The 21,267-nt window shown below is 31.1% G+C and overlaps 2 protein-coding genes across 5 annotated transcripts in view; both read right to left on the reverse strand.

The window, feature by feature from the left end:
- Positions 1 to 11,670, reverse strand: part of LOC139510213 (prostaglandin G/H synthase 2-like) — a 38,345-nt gene extending 26,675 nt beyond the window's left edge. The window contains exons 1-3 of one of the 4 annotated variants that reach the window (XM_071296685.1): positions 11,548 to 11,670; positions 5,348 to 5,416; positions 3,740 to 3,838 (exon numbers count right to left, since the gene is read on the reverse strand). In XM_071296685.1, coding sequence (XP_071152786.1) covers positions 3,740 to 3,794 — 55 coding nt within the window. In that variant the 5' untranslated portion in view covers positions 3,795 to 3,838; positions 5,348 to 5,416; positions 11,548 to 11,670. Of the gene's footprint in view, positions 1 to 3,739; positions 3,839 to 5,347; positions 5,440 to 6,827; positions 7,105 to 11,397 lie in introns of those variants that run through there. The other 3 variants (XM_071296683.1, XM_071296684.1, XM_071296686.1) reach the window with 3 other exon arrangements.
- A 7,357-nt stretch (positions 11,671 to 19,027) lies between these two features.
- Positions 19,028 to 21,267, reverse strand: part of LOC139512381 (prostaglandin G/H synthase 2-like) — a 49,570-nt gene continuing 47,330 nt past the window's right edge. Inside the window, exon 9 of the mRNA XM_071299977.1 lies at positions 19,028 to 19,408. Within this exon, the coding sequence (XP_071156078.1) occupies positions 19,047 to 19,408 (362 nt within the window). The 3' untranslated portion in view covers positions 19,028 to 19,046. The remainder of the gene's footprint in view (positions 19,409 to 21,267) is intronic.

Raw genomic sequence — 21,267 nt, forward strand, 5'->3', positions numbered from 1 at the left:
AATTCAAGAATTCAAAATTTACATTAAAAACATGGTAATACATAAAATTTATCTCACTTATTGCGTCATTCATCGGAAATTTAGTAAATTTACATCAAATATTTATGTTCATTTTATCAATAAAATAGCTTTAATCAAATCATTATAGTATAAAAGCTTTTACACAAGAAACTATAGTAAACTAAATAAAGATCTTTAAATTAAACATGCTTTTTCCTTATGATATGACATAACTCCTAGAATTTGTTTAAACTTAAACAAAATACCCCCTGGGATAACTGTTTACAATGTAAATTCTTATAGATTTTTTAAGTGACAAAAAAAATCAAGAAATTCCCAGACAGGCAGGCAATTGTCTTTTTTATCTTTACAAATAAGAAGAATGATAGTGTGTGAAATCAACATTGAAAACATATGTGTAAACATCTTGAGGGTTAACCTGACATCAATTGTGAAGGTCATTGTCCAAGTTATATCGAAAAAAATCTTTAATTTTACTACAGATGATTACAAATTCTAATCAGATTGAAAATAACATGTTTTATGAGTTTTTAATCATTGTTACAAACAATCCACATATGTATACATACACAATTGATGTACATGTAAATATATTTTGTGATAATATTGGCCTGCTTAATGCAAAAAACAACCAATGATGAAATGATGGACCAGATGTCTGTTTATTGTTCAAAGGCAAATTGAATGCATATCCAGCATCAGACCATTTCAATGTGATATGAAAATATGAAAATAAACCCTGCATTAAATTTTACAGAACAACAGTTATTATACTAATGTTAGGCTGACCAGTCTTTCCTCTAATACTACCTGCGAATTAATAGTGCGTATTTTATTGACATCTATCAGATTTGAAAAAATGCTTTATCAAACATCTTTATTTCTCCATGGAAACTAAGTTTAATAGTTCGACAGTATAAGATCTTCCATGAGGTCCATATAAAATTAACTCGAATAATTACAGCGCCCCCTTACGGTCATTGTCCTCCAGATGGAGTGATCGAATAATATAATATACAACTGGATTATTCGGGTTATCATAAAATGCAAATATGGGTATTACATTATTCAAATTATCTTACCTATTACAGCTTTTTTCCTAATGCATGTTGTTTTAAGGTTTGGTTGGCTTGCTTGTGTAACGTTTTGATGACTGTTTGCTAAGCAATTTAAATTAAGTTTTACAATTACAATCAATTCAGGGGTTTTGCTTTAGCTTTTATAAGTTATTGGATGCTTGTGCAAACATTTATACAAACAAAGCAAGCAAGCCAACCAAACCTTCTAGCTACAATTACATTATGAAAATAGCTGTAAAGGATGAAGTACAAGTGTAAAATGATGTTAATATTAAATGTAACCAGAGACATATAATACATTGTATTATATGTCTCTGATGTAACTACATTACGTAATTCGCTGGACAGAAAAACTGTGAAAATGTACCTACATCGATGCTTTGCTGCACCTAGCACTTAACTAAGAAAATATCCTCATATATCAATTCTTTCAATAGCATGAGGTAATAATAAATAATAGTTCTGAGTGCAACTGTCTGCTGTGTAGAATGTCTCTGATAGATGACATTCATGCAACTGTTTGTCATTTACACCAACAATACACAGCTTAAAGTACCTCTAGAGATTCCTTTCCTCAAATTCTTTACATACAGCTAACTTTTATATATGTATAATAGAAGGTGTGGGATTTGCATATTTTAAAATAGTTAACAAAACTTTCTATTGGAACAATTTTCTTTGATCCTACGCTTTTGCTACTGATCAACATTAAATACAAAAATATTTGAAATACAAAACCCTCAACAATCTAAGATTAAGTTTAATAAGAATGAATTTAACCAATTCACATAGTTCTGATATAGATACACCTTAAGAAAGAGTGTGTAATGTCAATAAAGAACAGTTTAGTCCATTTGACCTTTTCACATTTCATTCAATGAATGGTTAAAAACTGATTACCATTAAAGAGATAGATCTTGAAAAAATTATTATCATAAATAATTATGTATACATAACATAAGTGACATATATTTATCTTTTTAAATCTTTAAAAAGAAATCTAATATACCAACAAAAGGTTACCTAAAAAGATAAATTGAAAAGCTTGCATTTTATATGATAAAGTGAATTTGATCCTCACAATTTTATGTATAAAAAGTTTTTTAAACTATCAATCATCTTTCTAAAAAATTACAATAGTGCTTTAAATTTACATTAAAATGACAAAACGTGCACACTGCACACATATTGCTTGTATCATCATGTTCAGTTTTCTGAAAACTTGAGAAAATATACACCTAAGGGCTTTTTTAAATTGAAAAACAAATGTTTTGCAATTGAAATTTGTACTTTGAGGAACTAATCATGTATGCATTTGTAATAAGAACTCAAATGCTTTTCCATTTGAAAGATATCACCTTTGGTGTCTTGAAATAGTCCTGACAGCCTTTAGACCTTAGTCCAAGATTGCTCTGAAGTCCAACAGCCCTTTTAGGACTTACTAGGTTTGTGGACCATAGTAAGTCCTAAAAAGGACGTCAAATTCGGAGAAAGCTTGAAATAAATAGAAATATACATCACTTTATGCCTAGCCTACATATAAGGTTCTTTATTATATACCAGTGGCCTTTGATTGGAGACAAAAAAGATTTCTGGATGGATTGATTGATTGATCAATTAAACACCCCTTTCAGAAAGATTGTGCTATTTTTCCACAGTTATTTTCTTGGTTGGGGAAACCAGAGTGCCCAGAGCAAACCACTGACTTTCAACAGAAAAACTCACAATCCTAGTCTAAGACAATTAAGCTGCCACATAAGGGGTTCAAACTCACAACCTCAGTGTTGGCAGGCTAGTAATATTAGTGGTAAAAATAATTAGATCAATCGGCCAACGAGGCACCTGGATAATTTCTGGACCAATGAATACTACATAGCATACATCCATTTGAAATAAAGAACACAAAAATCTCACTAAACAACAAGAACAAATCTTTATTGTATTCCAACAAACAATCATTCATAAACTTTGCATCGTCAGTTTGAAAAATATACTCTTACTCAAAATAGTATAGAGGGGGGATAGGACCTTTATCGGGACTCAGGGATCGGGTGTTTTAAAGCTCGGGTTTTCGGGATTGACCCTTTCGGGATCTGCGAATTCTTTTTTCGAATTTCCGGACCTCAGGATTTCATATTTTTACGCCCAGGATTTTAGGATTTCATGTTTTTAAGCCCGGGATTTCGGGATCAAAACCCCTCCTATCCCTCCTCAGTATAGATCATCTATTGATATGTAATCAATTGTTTCCTCTGTTTGGCATACTTATGCAATCTTAAATTATATCATTGTCAAAATCTGTTGATCTATATGATTAAATGGTTAACTTTACCTGCTTTAAACATGCCATATTTATAGTAGATTTGATTTAAAACATTTTCTTAGCTGATGTCTATTATTAATTATATTATATACAATCACCAAAAAAAATCTGTTTAAAAAAATTGTATCTGAGTTTGTGTCATACATTTTCCACTATGACATGATACTGTTAAGAGATAGGTTCAGTACTTTTTGTTGGAAAGAGTGACCTCTAATTAAAAAAAAAAACTTGTGTAAGATTATATAAAATGAAAGTAGAAAAGAAAATTAAAACATGTGATTGATCTTGAAAAGTTTTAAAATCTATAATTACATACCTGCATATGAAACAGATACTAAAAACAGGATAAAAAATCCCAAGGTTCGCTCCATATTCCTTCCTATAGGTAAATTTAATACAGGTGAAAATCAGGTGTCTGTAAAGGTAAATATAATAGACGTAATTTGTGGAATGTATTAAATTACCTCGTAAAAATACACAAATTAAAACGATATCAACAAGAGGTCCATCTCCTGAGTACAACCAAGAATTTGTATAGTACAAATCCTTGGTACGACGTGACTAAAGTAATTTTCAGATTATTCTAGAATAGATGAAGGATTAAAATACAAAACATAACTGACAACAATGCAATGTTATTAGTACACATGTTATATAGGTAGGCTAGAGAACTCTAGTATGAGATCTTAACATAAGACTTTAATTATACATTACTTCTAGAATGTCTATACTTAAGTCCAGCAGAACTTTTGGTACTTTGCTTATTATTTGTAGACATTTGCAAGTTGTATTTTTAGAGTTTACTCACAATTTTGTATGTTATTTATGAAATAAGAAGTTGAATTGAATGTTTGTTAATACAATACTAAAATCAAATTAAAAATCTGCATTAGTATTAAAAGACAAACTTTTTGATAAGGTTCCATTTAATGGTGAGATTTACATAAAAAAGTCTGTATGTATCTTGCCAGTGAACTCATTTTTCTGCTTAATTCTAAGTGCTTTAAAATATCAGAAATGCAATTTTACTTACTATCTATATTCATACATAATATATATAGTACAAACTTAGGTGTGTTACATGACATATTCCAGCTCATTTAAAAATGTGCTTGCAGGCTTTCTTTAAACAATAAAAGTATTTTTGTCCTTGATTAACTTACTGATATAAGTACTTGAATATATCCATTATATTAACCGACTTTACTTTTCTTAAAAGTGCATTTATTTTCTTATTTCTGAATCAAAACCTGATCAATTATGCTTATTGAGTCAAGGAGTAGGTCTGGTAAGGGTCGATTTTGACCTCAAATTTCAAGTTCATCTACCGAAAGATTTTAGGCACTTTTTAATTTGATTCGATTAGTTTATGTGAGAGATTTTAACTGATTTAGTCATTAAAAACGCTCTCATTCAAGCTTAAATATCATGAATATGAAAAATCTATCAAATATGCCAAAAAACAACTCTTTGCAGATGTTTTTTGGTCAAAAATGAAAGTGGCTGCATCCGTGTTCATCATCAACCTTTATATATATTATGTATCATCATCAAATACAACTTACATTTCAGTATTATGAATGAACACGAATGCAGCCACTTTCATTTAAGACGGAAACCGTCTAAAATTTAACTAAAATGCTAAAATTGTGAAGATTTCAGTAATTTAGCATGACTTAATGATGCTAGTACCCGATATATGTGCATTGTATTGTCACAAACAGCCCTTATTTATGAAGCTGAAGCATTTTTCTTTCCAATAAATAGCTTAAAGATTGCATTTTTCCAATTTTGTAAAACTGCTATATTTTGGGACCAAAAAGGGGTCTTACTGAACCTACTCCTTTACCAAATATTTTCATGCAAACATGTTAATGCATAAAAGTTAATTGTTTTAATTTTTTAAACTTCCTACTAGACTTACCTTACTATTATTAGTCTTCTATTCTCTCTTACAGTTCCTTTAAATTACTTATATGTACATATACATGTACTGCAAAATAAATATAATATAAGCTGTTAAAACAGGTCTAAATTATCTCTTAAAAAGTAAGCAAAATGCTTCTAAAATGTAACCACTAAAATCTGGTTTATTATACCACATCTCTTTACTTTTATATTGGACAGCAATGTATTATTTTTCATCATATATTCTTTTTTGTGGCTTATAGTGACCACAAAAGTTCAAAATCTATCCTATTTTTTTTTTATTTTATTTTTTTATTTTTCCGTTTACTGTTATTACTTATGTCATCACTTACGTAAGACAACCAATTGACAATCTAATATTAAGTGTCTGTTGTTCCGGTCATGGTTAAACTACATACATTTCCAGTTGGTTTTTTTTGTGTATATCTCCCCCCCCCCCCCCCCCCCCCCAAGGTCAAGTTCACATCATTGTCCTTTTGGTCTTTAAGGATAGTATAAAGTCTTTAATATTGGCAATGGTACCTCATCTTCTGTTTACATTTTAATTGTGAAAAAAGTGACACAAATTCTCCTGTTTTTTACAGATAAAAGCAATTTATTTTTCAATTTCCATTCATACCATTATGTATGTTATCTTCATTGCTGGTAAAAAAAAGTGTAACTGTTATCAATTTTTTTTCACTGATCTATAAAATTTAAGAGCTAATAAAAACTAATTGTGCTAGAATGAAATGAATGACCCAGACTCCTATCAAACTGTTAAACATGCCATATTCCTGGCAGTACATATGGAGGGACAGGCGTAATAAAAAAAAGTCCTGGAAAGCATAATTTCAATGAAATATTCCAAGTCTACAGGCTATTAAACTTTTTGAAAATTGGTCATTCAAATAAAATACAAGCTCAACCAGCTCCTATTTTAGTTTAATTAGTTTAAACATATTTATTTATAGTGGATTTGGAAACAAGTTATTACAACTTATATTTTAAATTCCTTTCAACTTTATGGGTGCGAGTACTGCCTTGTAGCGGCATTAGCCTGCTCTTTTTTAAATCTACGAGGGTGTCTTTTACATGCAATAGATATCTCTCTCTTATGCAATAGATATCTCTCTCTTAACACAGGTCAGCCATCTATTGTCCCCTTTCTACGGACTATCATCGTTTCTTAAGACCATACTAGCAACTGGTGTCAAGGACAAGCTGAAAATTAAGTCCCTCAAATTTTCACCCTTAACTGGGATTGAACCAGGAACCTTTGTGTTAGTAGTTCCATGCTCTAATCACTACACCATAGCTTTGTACATAATATACATACATCTCCTAAAGATTGAAATATTTGATCTTATTACTATGAGGAAAAGTGGAGTAAAAGTAACTTAACTGCAATGAACAAAATGTAACAAGCTAATTAAAACACATGCAATAGATTACAGAAAATAAAAGAATTGCAGTACTTCTTTTAAATGGTGTACATCTAGCGAGTACAGTGCGATCTTCTATATATACTTTTCTAACCCACCTACCTTGAAAGTAATTTGCTATATGATTCAGGACACTCCGTTCACAAAAAAACTGATAACATTCTCATAAAACTTATTCCTGGAAGTAGTAGTATGCAACCGAATATAGAAATGGTTTTGAATATAAAATTCTTATCTTATCAACTGAACAATTCAGTTGTCTTATTTATGAAAAATAAATAACAAGTTTAACTTGGTTTGGGGCACATAAAGAGCTATCTACTTGTGTAAAAATGTTTTTACAAGTGGAGAAGGAAATAGCTTTATCCCTTCCATATTTAACCTTACTATAAGTCAATATACTGCTTTTTTGTAAGTGCTTGTACTTATGTTGTATGTACTGTATCTATGGGCAACAACAGGGGTGAAAAAAAATGGAAGGATTTCCAAACTTTTTATCCCATACAAGTAATTATTTTCTGAGAACTGTTTTTTCCCCTACATATATTTACTCATACCAATCAGGAAACATACATGAATAACTTATTTCAGATAAGTTCAACAGACGTGACAGAACACAGGAACTCTTTTTTAAATATATTTCTAGGTAAATTCCAAGCAAACCTATTAATTTTAAACAGAAAAATTTGTACAATACAAGGTAATCATTATCATAAACGTTTTTTGTATATCCACTATAATAGTTCAGAGTTGTAATGCCACGCTCAATAACACTTTATACTAGTAATTACCAAAAATATTTCAAATTCTTTATATATCAGTGTCACTCACATCCGTTAACCCACGATATTTGATTGTACTTGACCAATAATCAAAAATGAAACAAAATCACCTATTTAATATATATACGCCTCAGATATGTGCATTGTACATTTAATTCATTGTTATTTTGGTATTCTTTTTTAAATAGATTTTTTTCAACTTATCTTGATATACCTGACCTTATTGGATCATGATATAATGCTAGTTTACAGTACGAAAGTGTGACCCACTTAGAAACAGGAAATCCCCAACAAATGTAGTTAAAAAAAATAATTGAAAAAAAAAAAATTATAATTCAAAATAAAAAAGTTGTTGGTTTTTTTTTCTCTGTAAGTCCAAATATACACTTTTTCTTAGTAAGAACTTGTAAGTATGTTGTATCTGTATTTTCTCCATCCCCCCTTTTTCCATCATGTTTTTATGACTGATGTTTTTCTCCCAAATATTTATACAATCATTACACCATATTTGATCATTTGTACCCACAAGTATGAATGAGACAAAATTTTCTTTTTGCTTTGTACTTTTAACATGATGTTTTAGTATTTTTATATTAATTATGACTATCATATTTTTCTTCTTATCTGATATTCCTGATCTTATAGGATATCCATTTTGTTTACACTCAGGAATACTGAATAATTGAATACCAATGTTGTTTTGTTTTACTCTATATATAAGGACTCTGAGTATTGTTAAGGACAGTAACTGGTGTAAATCTATCCTGTATAATAATTACATTTATACATAATGAGATTATTCTCAAAACAAGAATGTGTCCCCAGTACACTAATGCCCCACTCGCACTATCATTTTCTATTTTCAGTAGACCGTGAAATTGGGGTAAACCCTCTAATTTGGCATTAAAATTAAAAAGATCATATCATAGGGAACATGTATACTAAGTTTGAAGTCGATTGGACTTCAACTTCATCAAAAACTACCTTGACCAAAAACTTTAACCTGAAGCGGGACAGACGGACGAACAAACAAACGGACGGACGAACAGACGCACAGACCAGAAAACATAATGCCCCTCTACTATCGTAGGTGGGGCATAAAAATATGAATAGACATTTTCATACAGTGAATGAGGCATTTGAGGAATCTCATTCTCACACTTTTATTTAGATAATTTGGTATTTGATTCCAGATCTTTGACTTTTCTAATATATTCATTCAAAACTTTCACCAGCTCAGGGCGGTTTAGGGCTTAACTTATTGTTTTGTTAAGACAGATTCTATTGTTGAAGACTAATATGTTGCCCACTGGATGTCTTATGGATTTTTTTGTTGGGTACAAAAAATCCACATCTCATTTTAATTGTATGTGAAGGATTTTATAAAACACATTACAAATTTATCTATTTAGACCAGTTCAATCATTTCTCACCTAACCCAATCACTGACACACAACCTAGGATTTTATAGTACTATAAAAGTCCTTAATTGATATTCTTCTTCAATTTTTAATGAATGACTGTCAGCATAATTGCTGTTAAATCAATACACAGTAAATTAACAATGAACTGCTTGCTTTGCTTACATATGCTTAGCCTGTTGCCCAATCAGATAAATTACTTTCAATAAAAGAACAGAGTTTCAATGTTTCCTGCGTTGCACATATCTTATCTATCAAAGTACAAGGGCAATTACTTAAAAAAGAACACACTTTTTTTGTTCTTTGAAACTTTTTATATCTTAGAGAAATGAAGGCTACATAGCAAATGCAATGAGAATTTTGTTATAATAAACATTTCCAAGATTTTTACACACAAGAGAGCACTAAAAATGCAATTTTCCATATAATCAGTATTTCCAAGGGACATAACTCTTATGGAAGTACTTATAAACACTGATTTTCAAACTAATCAATGAAAGTGATTATATGGATCTAAAAAATAATTTTCATTAAAATCTGGCAAGAATTGTTCAACATTAGAGTGCTCACAAGGTAATTTTCCATGTAATGAATATTTCCAAGGGACATAACTCTTTTAAAAATAATTGATCAGCACTGATTTTCAAACTTGCCCAAGACACTGCTGATATTAACCTATAATAAAATTTTCATAAAAATCTGACAAGAAGTGTACAAAGTAGAGTGTTAACATTGCAGATTTCCAGTTAATTTATGTTTTCAAAGGTCATAACTCTTTACAAAATAACTGATCAGCACTGATTATCATGATTATCTAACTTGTCCCAGACATTAATGTTGTTTATATCAGCAATGTCAATTTTCATAATAAGCTGACAAGAATTGTACAAAGGAGAGTGCTAATGATGCAATTTTCCATATAATTAATCTTTTATAAGGGGCATAACTCTTTTAAAAGTAATTGATCAACACTGATTTTAGAACTCATGCTTTCATTTTAAAAAGTCTCTCATAATCAATAAAAAATATTTACTTTATAAAATTGAGGGGATGTGGCATGATTGACAATAAGATTACATCGAACTGATTTAAAATGAATTAAGTGGTAGTAAGCAATTAAAGGCAATGGTACTGCCTTTTACAATGAGAAAAAAACATACTGTTTAGTCAGCTATGAAAGGCCCCTACATTAAAAATGTGAATCAATTGAAACAAGAAAAATAAGGTCGTCATTTATTACAAAATAATTTACCAAATACATATAACAGACATGACAGACATGAACAAACACAATGCCAATATATCTTTTATCTTTATCATCCATTATCATGATTTTTGCACTTGATGAATGCATGAGAAAAAAAAATTGTTTGTTTATATTTGAAAATATTTCAAAAAAAATATGAAGTGTAATACATGCACTTGAAATTACATATAATAGATTGAGCAGTCTAACTTGAATTTCATTTATTTCATAAGTTTACTTGTATTTAAGCTAATAGTTATAGTCACAAGCAGTCTAGTTTACAGATCTCCTTGACCCATTTCACAATTGTTGAAACCAGGAATAAAGATACCCTTGATAAATTTCCTGGTTTGTTACGAAATTATCATTGTTTCCATAATCTGATTAGATAATGTACAATGACAAAATACAGAGGTTCTTCCTTGAAAATCTTGCTTAAGAAACAAATCACTAAACAATATGAACACTTGTGAACACTTATCTATTAAAACACATGGATGAATAATATCATGTTTTTCTTAATTTTGAAATTTATTACAAATCTTTGTCATAATGAATTTATCAAATCAGTCAATAGTCAATGGTAAACTTTTTCTCCTATTTATTTTTAAAAGTTTTCATTCATGGCCATGACCTTTAAAATAGCACCTTTCAAGGCTTTTGATTTGCATGAAGAATTTGAAATCCTAAAAATATGTTCATTGGCAGATCCAAGGAAAAGGGGGAGGTTGAACCCCCCCTTTTTTTTAACGATCATTTACATTTAAACGGGGCATAAAGTTGGAACCCCCCCCATTTACCCTGGGTTGGAAACCTTTTTTTCTCTCACTCTGCCTCTCATTCTTCATGTCAGTCTGCATAAACAATATAATTGAAACAGGTAAACAAAATATTTACTCTTGAATCTCTTAAGCTACTACATGTACTTTTCAAAATGTCTATTTTTATTTTTTTTCTATTGCAATGCATGCATATGCTGAGTAAAAGATCTTCCGGATTTAAACAATATATTATATCATTTGTTAAAAACTGTCACTGTTGCAATACATAGTCAACTGAAATTAGCGTTGATAGATTAATATTATTATGCTCTACTTGTTATGTTCAACATGCAATTCAATGTTTTTTAAAAGTTTTTTGTATATTAAAAGGATAAAACAAATAATTTTTACCTGTTAACAAATTATTCTCTTTCTTCTCAGATACTTGTCAATACAATACACACTATATAAACCTCAATGTATTGCTACTGTCTGTTAAATCTATGAATGAATAACTTGTCTCACCTTGAAAACCGAACATCAATCAAAGAAACAATTTACCTGGAAATATATTGTGATATATATACATCCCAAACACTTCCTGTCAAAGTTCAATATCTGTGATGTTGGGATAGTAACATTATATTACTCACATCAACACCCACAATGCCATGCTTTGTACTTGAACAGGATCTCAACAATTAGATCTAAATGCAAATTTTCGGTCACATTATATTTTACTTTTAAAGTACAAGTTAAGAATTCTGCTAGACATCATTCTGTTTACTCTTAGACTAGTCCGAGATTACTCTGACGTCCAACGGCTGTTTTGCCAGACAAGCTGGGCCTTAGACATTCTACTATAAAAATGATAAAGTCACAGTACCTTTTTCCGTTAACCTGTTATGGCCCTTTTCAAGGTGTTGTTAACTGTTATCTGAGATCAATTAAAGCTGTTAACTGTTTTCAACCTACTTTGTTAACTGTTATCAGCATTTTTGCATTTTTTGTTAACTGTTTTTGCCAAAATCGAGGTGTTGTTAACCGGTTAACAGACCCCCTATTGCCCCCCTCTTCAAAAGAGACCAATGACACAGAAATTATGATCTAAAGGTCACCGTACAATGAAATCAACAATGAGCATAAGTTAAAATATTACAGAATATTTTACTGGAAAAAAATAATTTTAAAACTTAGAAAAAAAAAGTATCAGGAAAAGGCGTTACATTTCCCTAAGACGGCTATTTTAAAGTGCATGTTGAATTTAGCACATGTCAAATAAAAGTTTAAACTAATGGTTCCTTTTGATTATAAAAAAAGAGGTATGTTTGTAATCCATGTTAATTTACGTCCTTGATATAATCAAAATACTTATATTGTATCTATATTGTATTGTTTGTATTGTAAATCAAGGAAGTGCATATCTATATCTCTTTAAATAGACATTTCATTCAATGAATTTATTGAACCGAGGGATTTGTATTGTCTTTGATACATCGATTTAGTGTCATATTTATCTTTCTATAACCTTTTTAATATTACTGTAACAGTCAAACTAAAAAAATATGCTGCTTGAAGACAACATCCCTTCCAAAGAGACAAAAATAAACCAATTGCAAATAAAAAAAAAAAAAGAAGATGCAGTGGCGGATCCAGAATTTTTCATAACTGACTGCCTAAGAGGGGCCCGCTTCCATCACGCTTCAGTGATTCCCTATATAACCAACCAACATTTTTCCAGAAAAGCGGGGGCCCGGGCCCCTGCCCCCCCCCCCCCCCCTCAATCCACCTCTGAGATGTGGCACAGAAATTAATATCTATAGGTCAGCATACAGCCTTCAACAATGAGCAAAGTCCATACCGCATAGGCAGTTTTAAAAGGCCCCAATGTAAACGTGAAAATTCAAACGAGAAAACTAACGGCCAAAATTTGACTCGAGAATTGTGAGCCTAATTTATATGTACCAAAAAAAAATGAAAAGAAAACAAATATGTAACACAGAAACAAACGACAACCACTGAATTACAAGCTCCTCAGTGGCTTGGGACAGGCACATACATACAGAATGTGGCGGGGTTAAACATGTAAGCGGGATCCCAAACCTCTCCCCAACGTGGAACAGTGGTACCGATGTACCAATGACAACATATTAAGAACGAACTATAAAAATAAGACTTAACTCATCAGATGGATGCAAATAGAAATACATCTAACAAAAACATACTGGACGTGAAATGCAAAAATATAAATAACCGTCAATAGATTATATCAGACATATATAATAAATATCTTGCACATGTCCCTCATCATGCTCATTATAATGTATTTTGCGTTACACAGCTGTTTATGATCTTCGAGGCAAGAGTTTATTTGACATCATTTGACGAATGGTCCAAAAATAAACAGATCATGATTCCAGTCTACCTAACCTGATTTAATTATTGTCTCGGAAGTTGGGACTAATGCATTAGCTAACTGTCCTCGGCTCGTGAGGTTATTATTGTAACTCCAAAAATCCAGACTGAATCACCTACTGAATTATTAAGAATAATGATATTGCAGAGAAACGCTTCCCATCTCCCCTCCCCCTTTTTTGCTTTTATCTTTTTTGGTGACAATTTATTATGTAAATATTCTTCACTTCATGTGTTCTTGTACTTTTCCAAACAATATTACAATAACAATCGTTTTTATACATTCTGTCCCTCTATTCCCAGAAGAAAATTACAAGACATTATAGGTTCCAAGCTCATGTGGACTGTCGTGAATTAATTTTCATAAAGTGGGAAATACAAGAGAATAACATACAACAGTTAACATCATATTCATTTATGACATCGTAATAGAATTTGTGCCAACGAAAACTTGCCTTAGTGGTCTCAGCGAGCGTTTCAGTTCTGATCGTTCACAGACCAGTATGTTCACTATAGAACTCGTCGGTGTAAAGCATGCAATAACATTAGATTTGATGCGAGCTTACCTTAAGATGTGTCCGAAATGACCATTTGATCCGTTTGTTATTTCATTTAATCATAAATAAGCATATTATACCGTTAGATAAACATATATTCTTTCGGTGTTACCGCTCATTTAAAAATCCAATTAAACAATAATACGGTAGTCTAATCAGATTAGAAAATAAAGACGGTAGTATTTTAAATTTTAGTTAGAAATGTTGTTGTTTATGCCTGGAGGCTACTTTAAATTTATAGCAACCATTATATGCACTAATTGTTTATTTCTACTGGATGCCTGAACTTGTAGAGTAATTACATACATGGTGACAAAATAATAGATTCTATGAAACCATTCAATTCAATATTTTACTTACGTATCACTTTAATATGGATACAAATATACAATATTATAGATTGTCTTACGTATAAAAAATGTATCTTTTAGGATTGCCGATTTAGATTTATGAGAGATAGTAACAACAAATGTAATTTTTTTTAATTTTTTGACGCAAATGAAATATAACCTTGTGGCGCAAATGAGAGATTGGATTAAAAAAAATTGCCACGCAAATGCAATGCGCCCGATGAAAGAATTTCAGAAATCTACATTTATTCAATAGTTTTTTTTTTTATTATTGTGCATTCTGTCACATTCAATATACAAAATGGTCTCTGTCACGGATGTCACTCTGTATATCATGAACAATCGTGATTTTGTTTTTATGTTTTGAATGCCTAAACTACTTTTCTCTCTAAAAAAAAAATCGTTTCATATACTGTTTAAAATGGTTCTTAATTTTGTTATAATAGTTTAAACAAAAAGTTGACAAAAATAGAAATAATTATAAAAAAAATGAAATTTAGGATCGTGAAAGATCTGTTGACGCTTATTTGTTGTTGCAAAAATTCACGAAAACGATTAGTTAAATCTTACAAATGATAATTATGTTCGTAATTAGTATACCAAAAAAATGGATTTTCGTGACTTATTCCGCGTCAGTCTTGTTTGTGAATATGGCTATGATATTTCAATGCAATTGGATCTGATTATTTGATATTCAGTACAACACCGACAAGTTGCCCTATAACAATACAAGTCCGTCTGTCCATCATGCACAAGTTTTTATGCATGTCGTATGAAAAGTTAAGATTACCCCATTTGGTTTCCATTATTTTTTATGCACAGCAGTCATATATTTATAAAACGAAGATCTTTATTGTGTATTGGAAACACATTGTTTGAAAAAAACCCACAGGAAAACAACTTTCATATTCCTGACTTAGCACATGCAAATTTAAACCTGGTTATCTATAGCTAGCTATAACGCTCACTTGTATGGCAATTGTTTAATGTTCCGTCATATTGCCAAATTGCAAATTTAAACCTGGTTATCTAGCTATAACTTGGATTCATCAGTATAAACTGTGTAAACATACACTACAACTGAATTAAACGTTCAAGCACGCATATAAAATGATAATAATAAAAAGACGCCATCAAACAAGTCACCGTCATTCGTAGTTGATAATGCAATCAGTATAACAAATCATAATGACATGTACCCGACAAAAAAAATAAGTAAAAAACAAATACAAGAGTATATGAAATGTAAACAACACTATAAAAACATGTGTCTTAATCGCACCTCTGGACAAACCCGCAAATAAAGGATCGTGATAGGTAATGGTCTTTGATCATTTTTGGCCTATTGAATTGTCATTGAAACTCTTCACTAGTGATCAATGACATAAAAGGTAGCAACTATAGGTCATCGTAGTGCCTTCGACAATGATTAAATTACTCGCCAAATAGCAAGCTCAAAAAGGCTTGAAATGACAAAAGCAACAAACGACAACACTGAATCATTAATAGGCTCCCGTCTTGGGACAGACATATAAAGAATATGACGAGATTAGCTTGTTTGAATAGAGATTCCTTTAATAATCATTATACATCGTATTAGTGCAAACTGGAATACATTTGTACATATAATTCCGGCACGTTTTCTAGTTCAAGAAATAACACAGTATCAAATCTTCACCTTGTAAAGTTAGGGTATAGAATGTTTGTTCCAATGTGAACAGATATCGCACCTTTGCTAGATAACACAAAGTTTAAAGAGATAACAATCAAATCCAAGGAGTAAACAAAGACTCATAAAACCAAAAGACATTTACATCAACAGTTACAAATGATGAATAAGAAACAACACGAACTCCACGAAAAACCGGGAGTGAAATCAGGTGCTCCGGAAGGGTAAGCATTTCCTGCACCGTATACGTCATCCGTCGTGTTATTTATTTGTTCAGTTTGGTAATGATGGAAGGTTATTATAGGAGACTCTCTTTTTTGTAGGAACAAATATAGTTCCTGCGTCTGGAAAACAGCAGAAAAAAATTTAACAAAATTTAGACCGGGTAATCACAGTTTCAGAATAGAAACTGGGAAACATGAACAAATACTTCAGTTTAAATAAAACTTGAAATTTTGTCAAGATCTGAAAGGCTCTTGTCACCACTGTTTACTTAACTTGATAGAACTGTTTACTTAACTTGATAGAACACGAGCTGCATTTTGTTTAAGAGTGCCCTCTATATAGCTTACAAAAATTAGAATTCTTACCAAATTTATTTCAAAAGTTTCCAAATCTGAGAAACATGAATTTAGATTTTTTTTATCTGGATAATGACAAATCAGGATTTAGTTTTTTAATACAGATGTTAGTTTGTACATACCTTTGGTGTTTTCTGCTCTTTAGTCGGGTTGTGACTGTTTCCCCATTTCCATTCTCAATTTTAAATGTTAAGATAAAGAAATGGAGAAATGTAAGCAATCTGAATCAGAATGTTCCTTAGGAAAGTCAAAATAAAAATTGTATCCATAAAAACTGTTTCATTAAAGTTGATTAAAGTTTTCATTTTTGCCTATTTTCCCCAAAATAAGGCAGTTAAAACAAAACCGACTTAGTTAAAAGGATCAGCAAGTCAAGTTCTAACTACCATTAAATTTTCAGTAAATTTGAACAACCTAGTTTAGAGTAACTGCTGCTGAAATGTCATTTAATAGCCACAGTTTATGGTTATTATTTTGGAAACAATTATAGATAGATAGAAAATTTATAATAAAAAATTGCTAGATCATTAATAAAACATTACAGAATTTGAAAAGTTGACAGCTTAAAGGAGCTATTGCCCTTAAAAGTAAATTTTTACACATTTTAGCAGAAACGAATAGATAGAAAAAGTACCAAATGAGGTGTACAAATAAGTCATCATGACATCAATTTTCAATTGACCCTGCAGAGGAACGGTTTTTTTTAAGTGATGATTTTTACAAATTTTTGTATTGTTTGTGGAAGTGAAAATAGATAGGAACTGTAATTGCCAAAGCATGATATTCAAATAAACTTACGGCATACCTTGTAAATGACTAAAGAAGATCTCATACACATCCCTGCTGAGATATTCAACAAGAAAGAAGATCTCATACACGCCCCTGTTGAGATATTCAACAAGAAAGAAGATTTCATGCACATTCCTACTGAGATATTCATCAAGAAAGAATATTTCATACATAACCCTAATGAGATCAATCTAATTAAAAACCGATCTCTCATCGCTCCTGTTTCTGATATGTCGCGTGGGAGCTAATTAAAAACCGATCTCTCATCGCTCCTGTTTCTGATATGTCGCGTGGGAGCTCCCACGCGACATATCAGAAACAGGAGCGATGAGAGATCGGTTTTTAATTAGATTGTAATGAGATATTCAACATGAAAGATGATCTCATACACATCCCTAATGAGATATTCAACAAGAAAGATGATCTCATACACATCTCTGCTGAGATATTCAACAAGAGAGATGATCTCATACACGTCCCTGTTGATATATTCAACAAGAAAGAAGATCTCATACACGTCCCTGTTGAGATATTCAACAAGAAAGATAATCTTATACACATTCCTGTTGAGATATTCTTCAAGAAAGATGATCTCATACACATCCCTGCTGAGATATTCAACAAGAAAGATGATCTCGTATATTCCACTGTAGAGATACTCAACTTCGAAGACTATCTCATACATGTTCAAGCTAAATTATTCAACAAGAAAGGATTGTGGAAGTTGAAATGGTTTTGGAGCACAGGCACTTGTCTCAGAAAAAATCCATACCTTAATATAACACTTTGTCTTAGACAAGCGCCTGTGTCAAAGACACTTTTCTAAGAATTTTCTTTTCCTGTATACCTTAATATTAATTAAAATGTATGTATGCATATTTATTTCTGAAACAAGTGCCTGAGACCTGTGTTTTTGAGATAAACATTATTGATTTGAGGATGTTGGATGATTATCTTGGGGAATAAGGAATAAGGGATATATATTAAAACAAATAATTATTTCGGGGCCTTTTATAGCTGACTATGTGGTGTGGGATTTGCTCATTGTTGAAGGCCGTACGGTGACGTATAGTTGTTAATTTGTGTGTCAATTTGGTTTTTTGTGGAGAGTTGTCTCATTTGCAATAATACCACATCTTCTTTTTATATGTGAATATCTAAATTAATAATACTGGATCCGATGATATTTTAGTAGTTATTTTTTAAGGAAAACATGAAGATCACATTTATAATTATCTTGATCATACGATTTATAATGAAACAGACATAATCCAACATGGCCCTACTGTTTAATAAGATTTTAATTAGACCCTTTCGAAAGAAAAACACAAACACATGATTCTCCGTTAAAATAAATGAAGAACCAAATAAACCTGTCGGGGACTGTCTTTGTGTTGATAAAACATGCAATTCTTTATTTCTACAATAATTGTTTAATTTGTTTGATGGATAACTACATTACATACTAGTAACTACTAGTATTTAATTAGAACAATATATGTAATATTGCCAAAACATACTATCCACACTCATCTGTGTCCACACTATTTAATTACAACAATATATGTAATATTGACAAAACATACCATAACAAGAAGAAACAAAATTTGAAAGCGAATCATGAATTTGATAGATATATCAATTCTAAAATATGTAAAGGAAAAAAGAGAAACACATATGATTTCAATAAATCACAGCTTTATAGTTCCTCGTGTTCTGTGCAATCATCATCCGTCCGTTTCTGCTCTACAAAACCAGGAACTTTAAATGAAACTTCCGGGCAATCGCCTCTCATATTTTGACAAAAAAGTTTTTTTAATGTTGCTGTGTTAACTATTTCAAATCCAACATTCCCTCCAAACGTGGACGGTTTCCAATATTTCGGACTGCATAGAGGGTTGGACATAACTCCTTTGATTGACATTGGAGCGCCAATCTCTAATAAACCCTCACTAAACATTCCCCGAGGTCGTCGTTTCTCACTAATCAGACCGACATAAAACTCGACAGTATCAATATCTCCATATAGGTCTTCTAAGACCTTTGCTAACTTCTTATTACCTACAAATATAGATGTAGAATCTCAATCAAAGATACAAGGTTCTTATTGTCTACACCTAGGTTACCACTCAACACTGTAATTAGATCATTGAATATTGTTTTTTTGGTATTAATATTGATTTTGTTATCAGTAAATTAAAAACAAACTAAATATTATTGTTATATACATATACACATTCATCAGTGGTGATTGAATCAAAAGAATTGGAAAGCCAAATCAGATATGAAGAGGTTTAACACTGAACATTCAAAAAAAGTTGTGCCAAATAGCTTTTTTTTTTAAATTTTCCCACCTACAGTTGTTTGTGTATAATTTCGGATATTTTGCTTAACTGTTTTATTACAAAACATTGTTGTGATGTAAACGTCCCTCGCTGTTGTGAACTGGTCATGATGAAAACTACTACAAAATGAGAAACTATATTTCTGGTTCTATTTTCTATTAATTTTATATCATATTCTTTATTTTATTTTTTTTTATTAAATCGACCGCAATACATTCAATGCTTCTTACATAATTATATCCTACATATATATTATATTATCATTATCACTATCGCTCGGGCAAAAATAATCACGAATATATATAATGCCTACCCATGTTAAAACTACAATAAAGTATAGCTTGCATCAATTATTTCTTAACTTGGAAACCTGGGAATTTTATTAAGTCTTTCCACTTTTCTGTGGAAAGACTTATTGTTTTTCTTCTGATTATTAGGTCTTTCCACTTTTCTGTGGAAAGCCTATTGTATTTGTTCTGATTATTATTATTATTATTATTATTTTTTTTTTTTTCTTCCGCCAAATTTTGTTCTTGCGATAAATGTTTGTTTCGCAATATGTCGCTTAGATTTTTTTCATATTGTATCGTATAGGTTATGCGCTTTTAAATTTCACCCTGCTAAGCCGAACCATTTTCTTTGTAAGAGTTATCTTCCTATTCACTGTTTGTCATGTGTGTGCATCTCCTTCGTAACAAAATAAGAAAGCGACAAAATTCTTTTTACAAATTGTTCGTTACATCCTCAGGAATTTTTGGCTAATTTGGATCGAAGCGATTCGATGAAATTTTATAGGAGTTATGTACCTTTACGGAATAAATTTGTCGGTATGTTTTTTTAACTCATAAACCGTTAACCGTATAACCCTGGAATGTTTTTATTTGAGTCCCCTGGGTCCTAACTTAGAAAATTAGGTCAAGGTCAAAGGTCAAGGTCATATTTTAGATTTTCATATGTCTTTGATTTCCCTATAATTCTTGAATGGTTATAGATACAGAAAATTTAAGCAGTGAAAAATGTTCAGTACTTCAAGGGGCAACTTTGTTACATTATGACTGTATTGGTTTTACCATTATGTAAGGGACATAACCCCATTGATGGTTTATAAAAAGCCATTATTAGGCAAAACACTTAAACAAAAGGTCCTTGACCCATAGGGTCTTTTGCAATGACATTGTGAAGCAATGACCTTGACAAAGGTCACAAGGTCAAAGGTCAAGGTCATGTACATATGTGATTTGGGGCACGACTTGAAGATTTTTATGTGTGTTTGCCAACCAACCAACCAACCAACCAATCATGATCAATCAATAATGATCAATCAACAAATCATGATCATGATCAATCAACCAATCATGATCATGATTAATCAATCAATCAATCATGTTTCCGTCTCATGTGTTTAATATAGGGTTCAAGATCTCCTTTGTTTCTTTTTCGCTGTTTCAATTGACCCTTTCCAACGTGTTTAACCAACCAACCAACCAATCAATCAATCAATCAATCAATCAATCAATCATGATCAATCAATCATGATCAATCAATCATGTTTCCGTCTCGTCTCGTGTGTTTAAT

The sequence above is a fragment of the Mytilus edulis genome, chromosome 2, assembly GCF_963676685.1.
Source record: "Mytilus edulis chromosome 2, xbMytEdul2.2, whole genome shotgun sequence".
Lineage (NCBI taxonomy): Eukaryota > Metazoa > Mollusca > Bivalvia > Mytilida > Mytilidae > Mytilus > Mytilus edulis.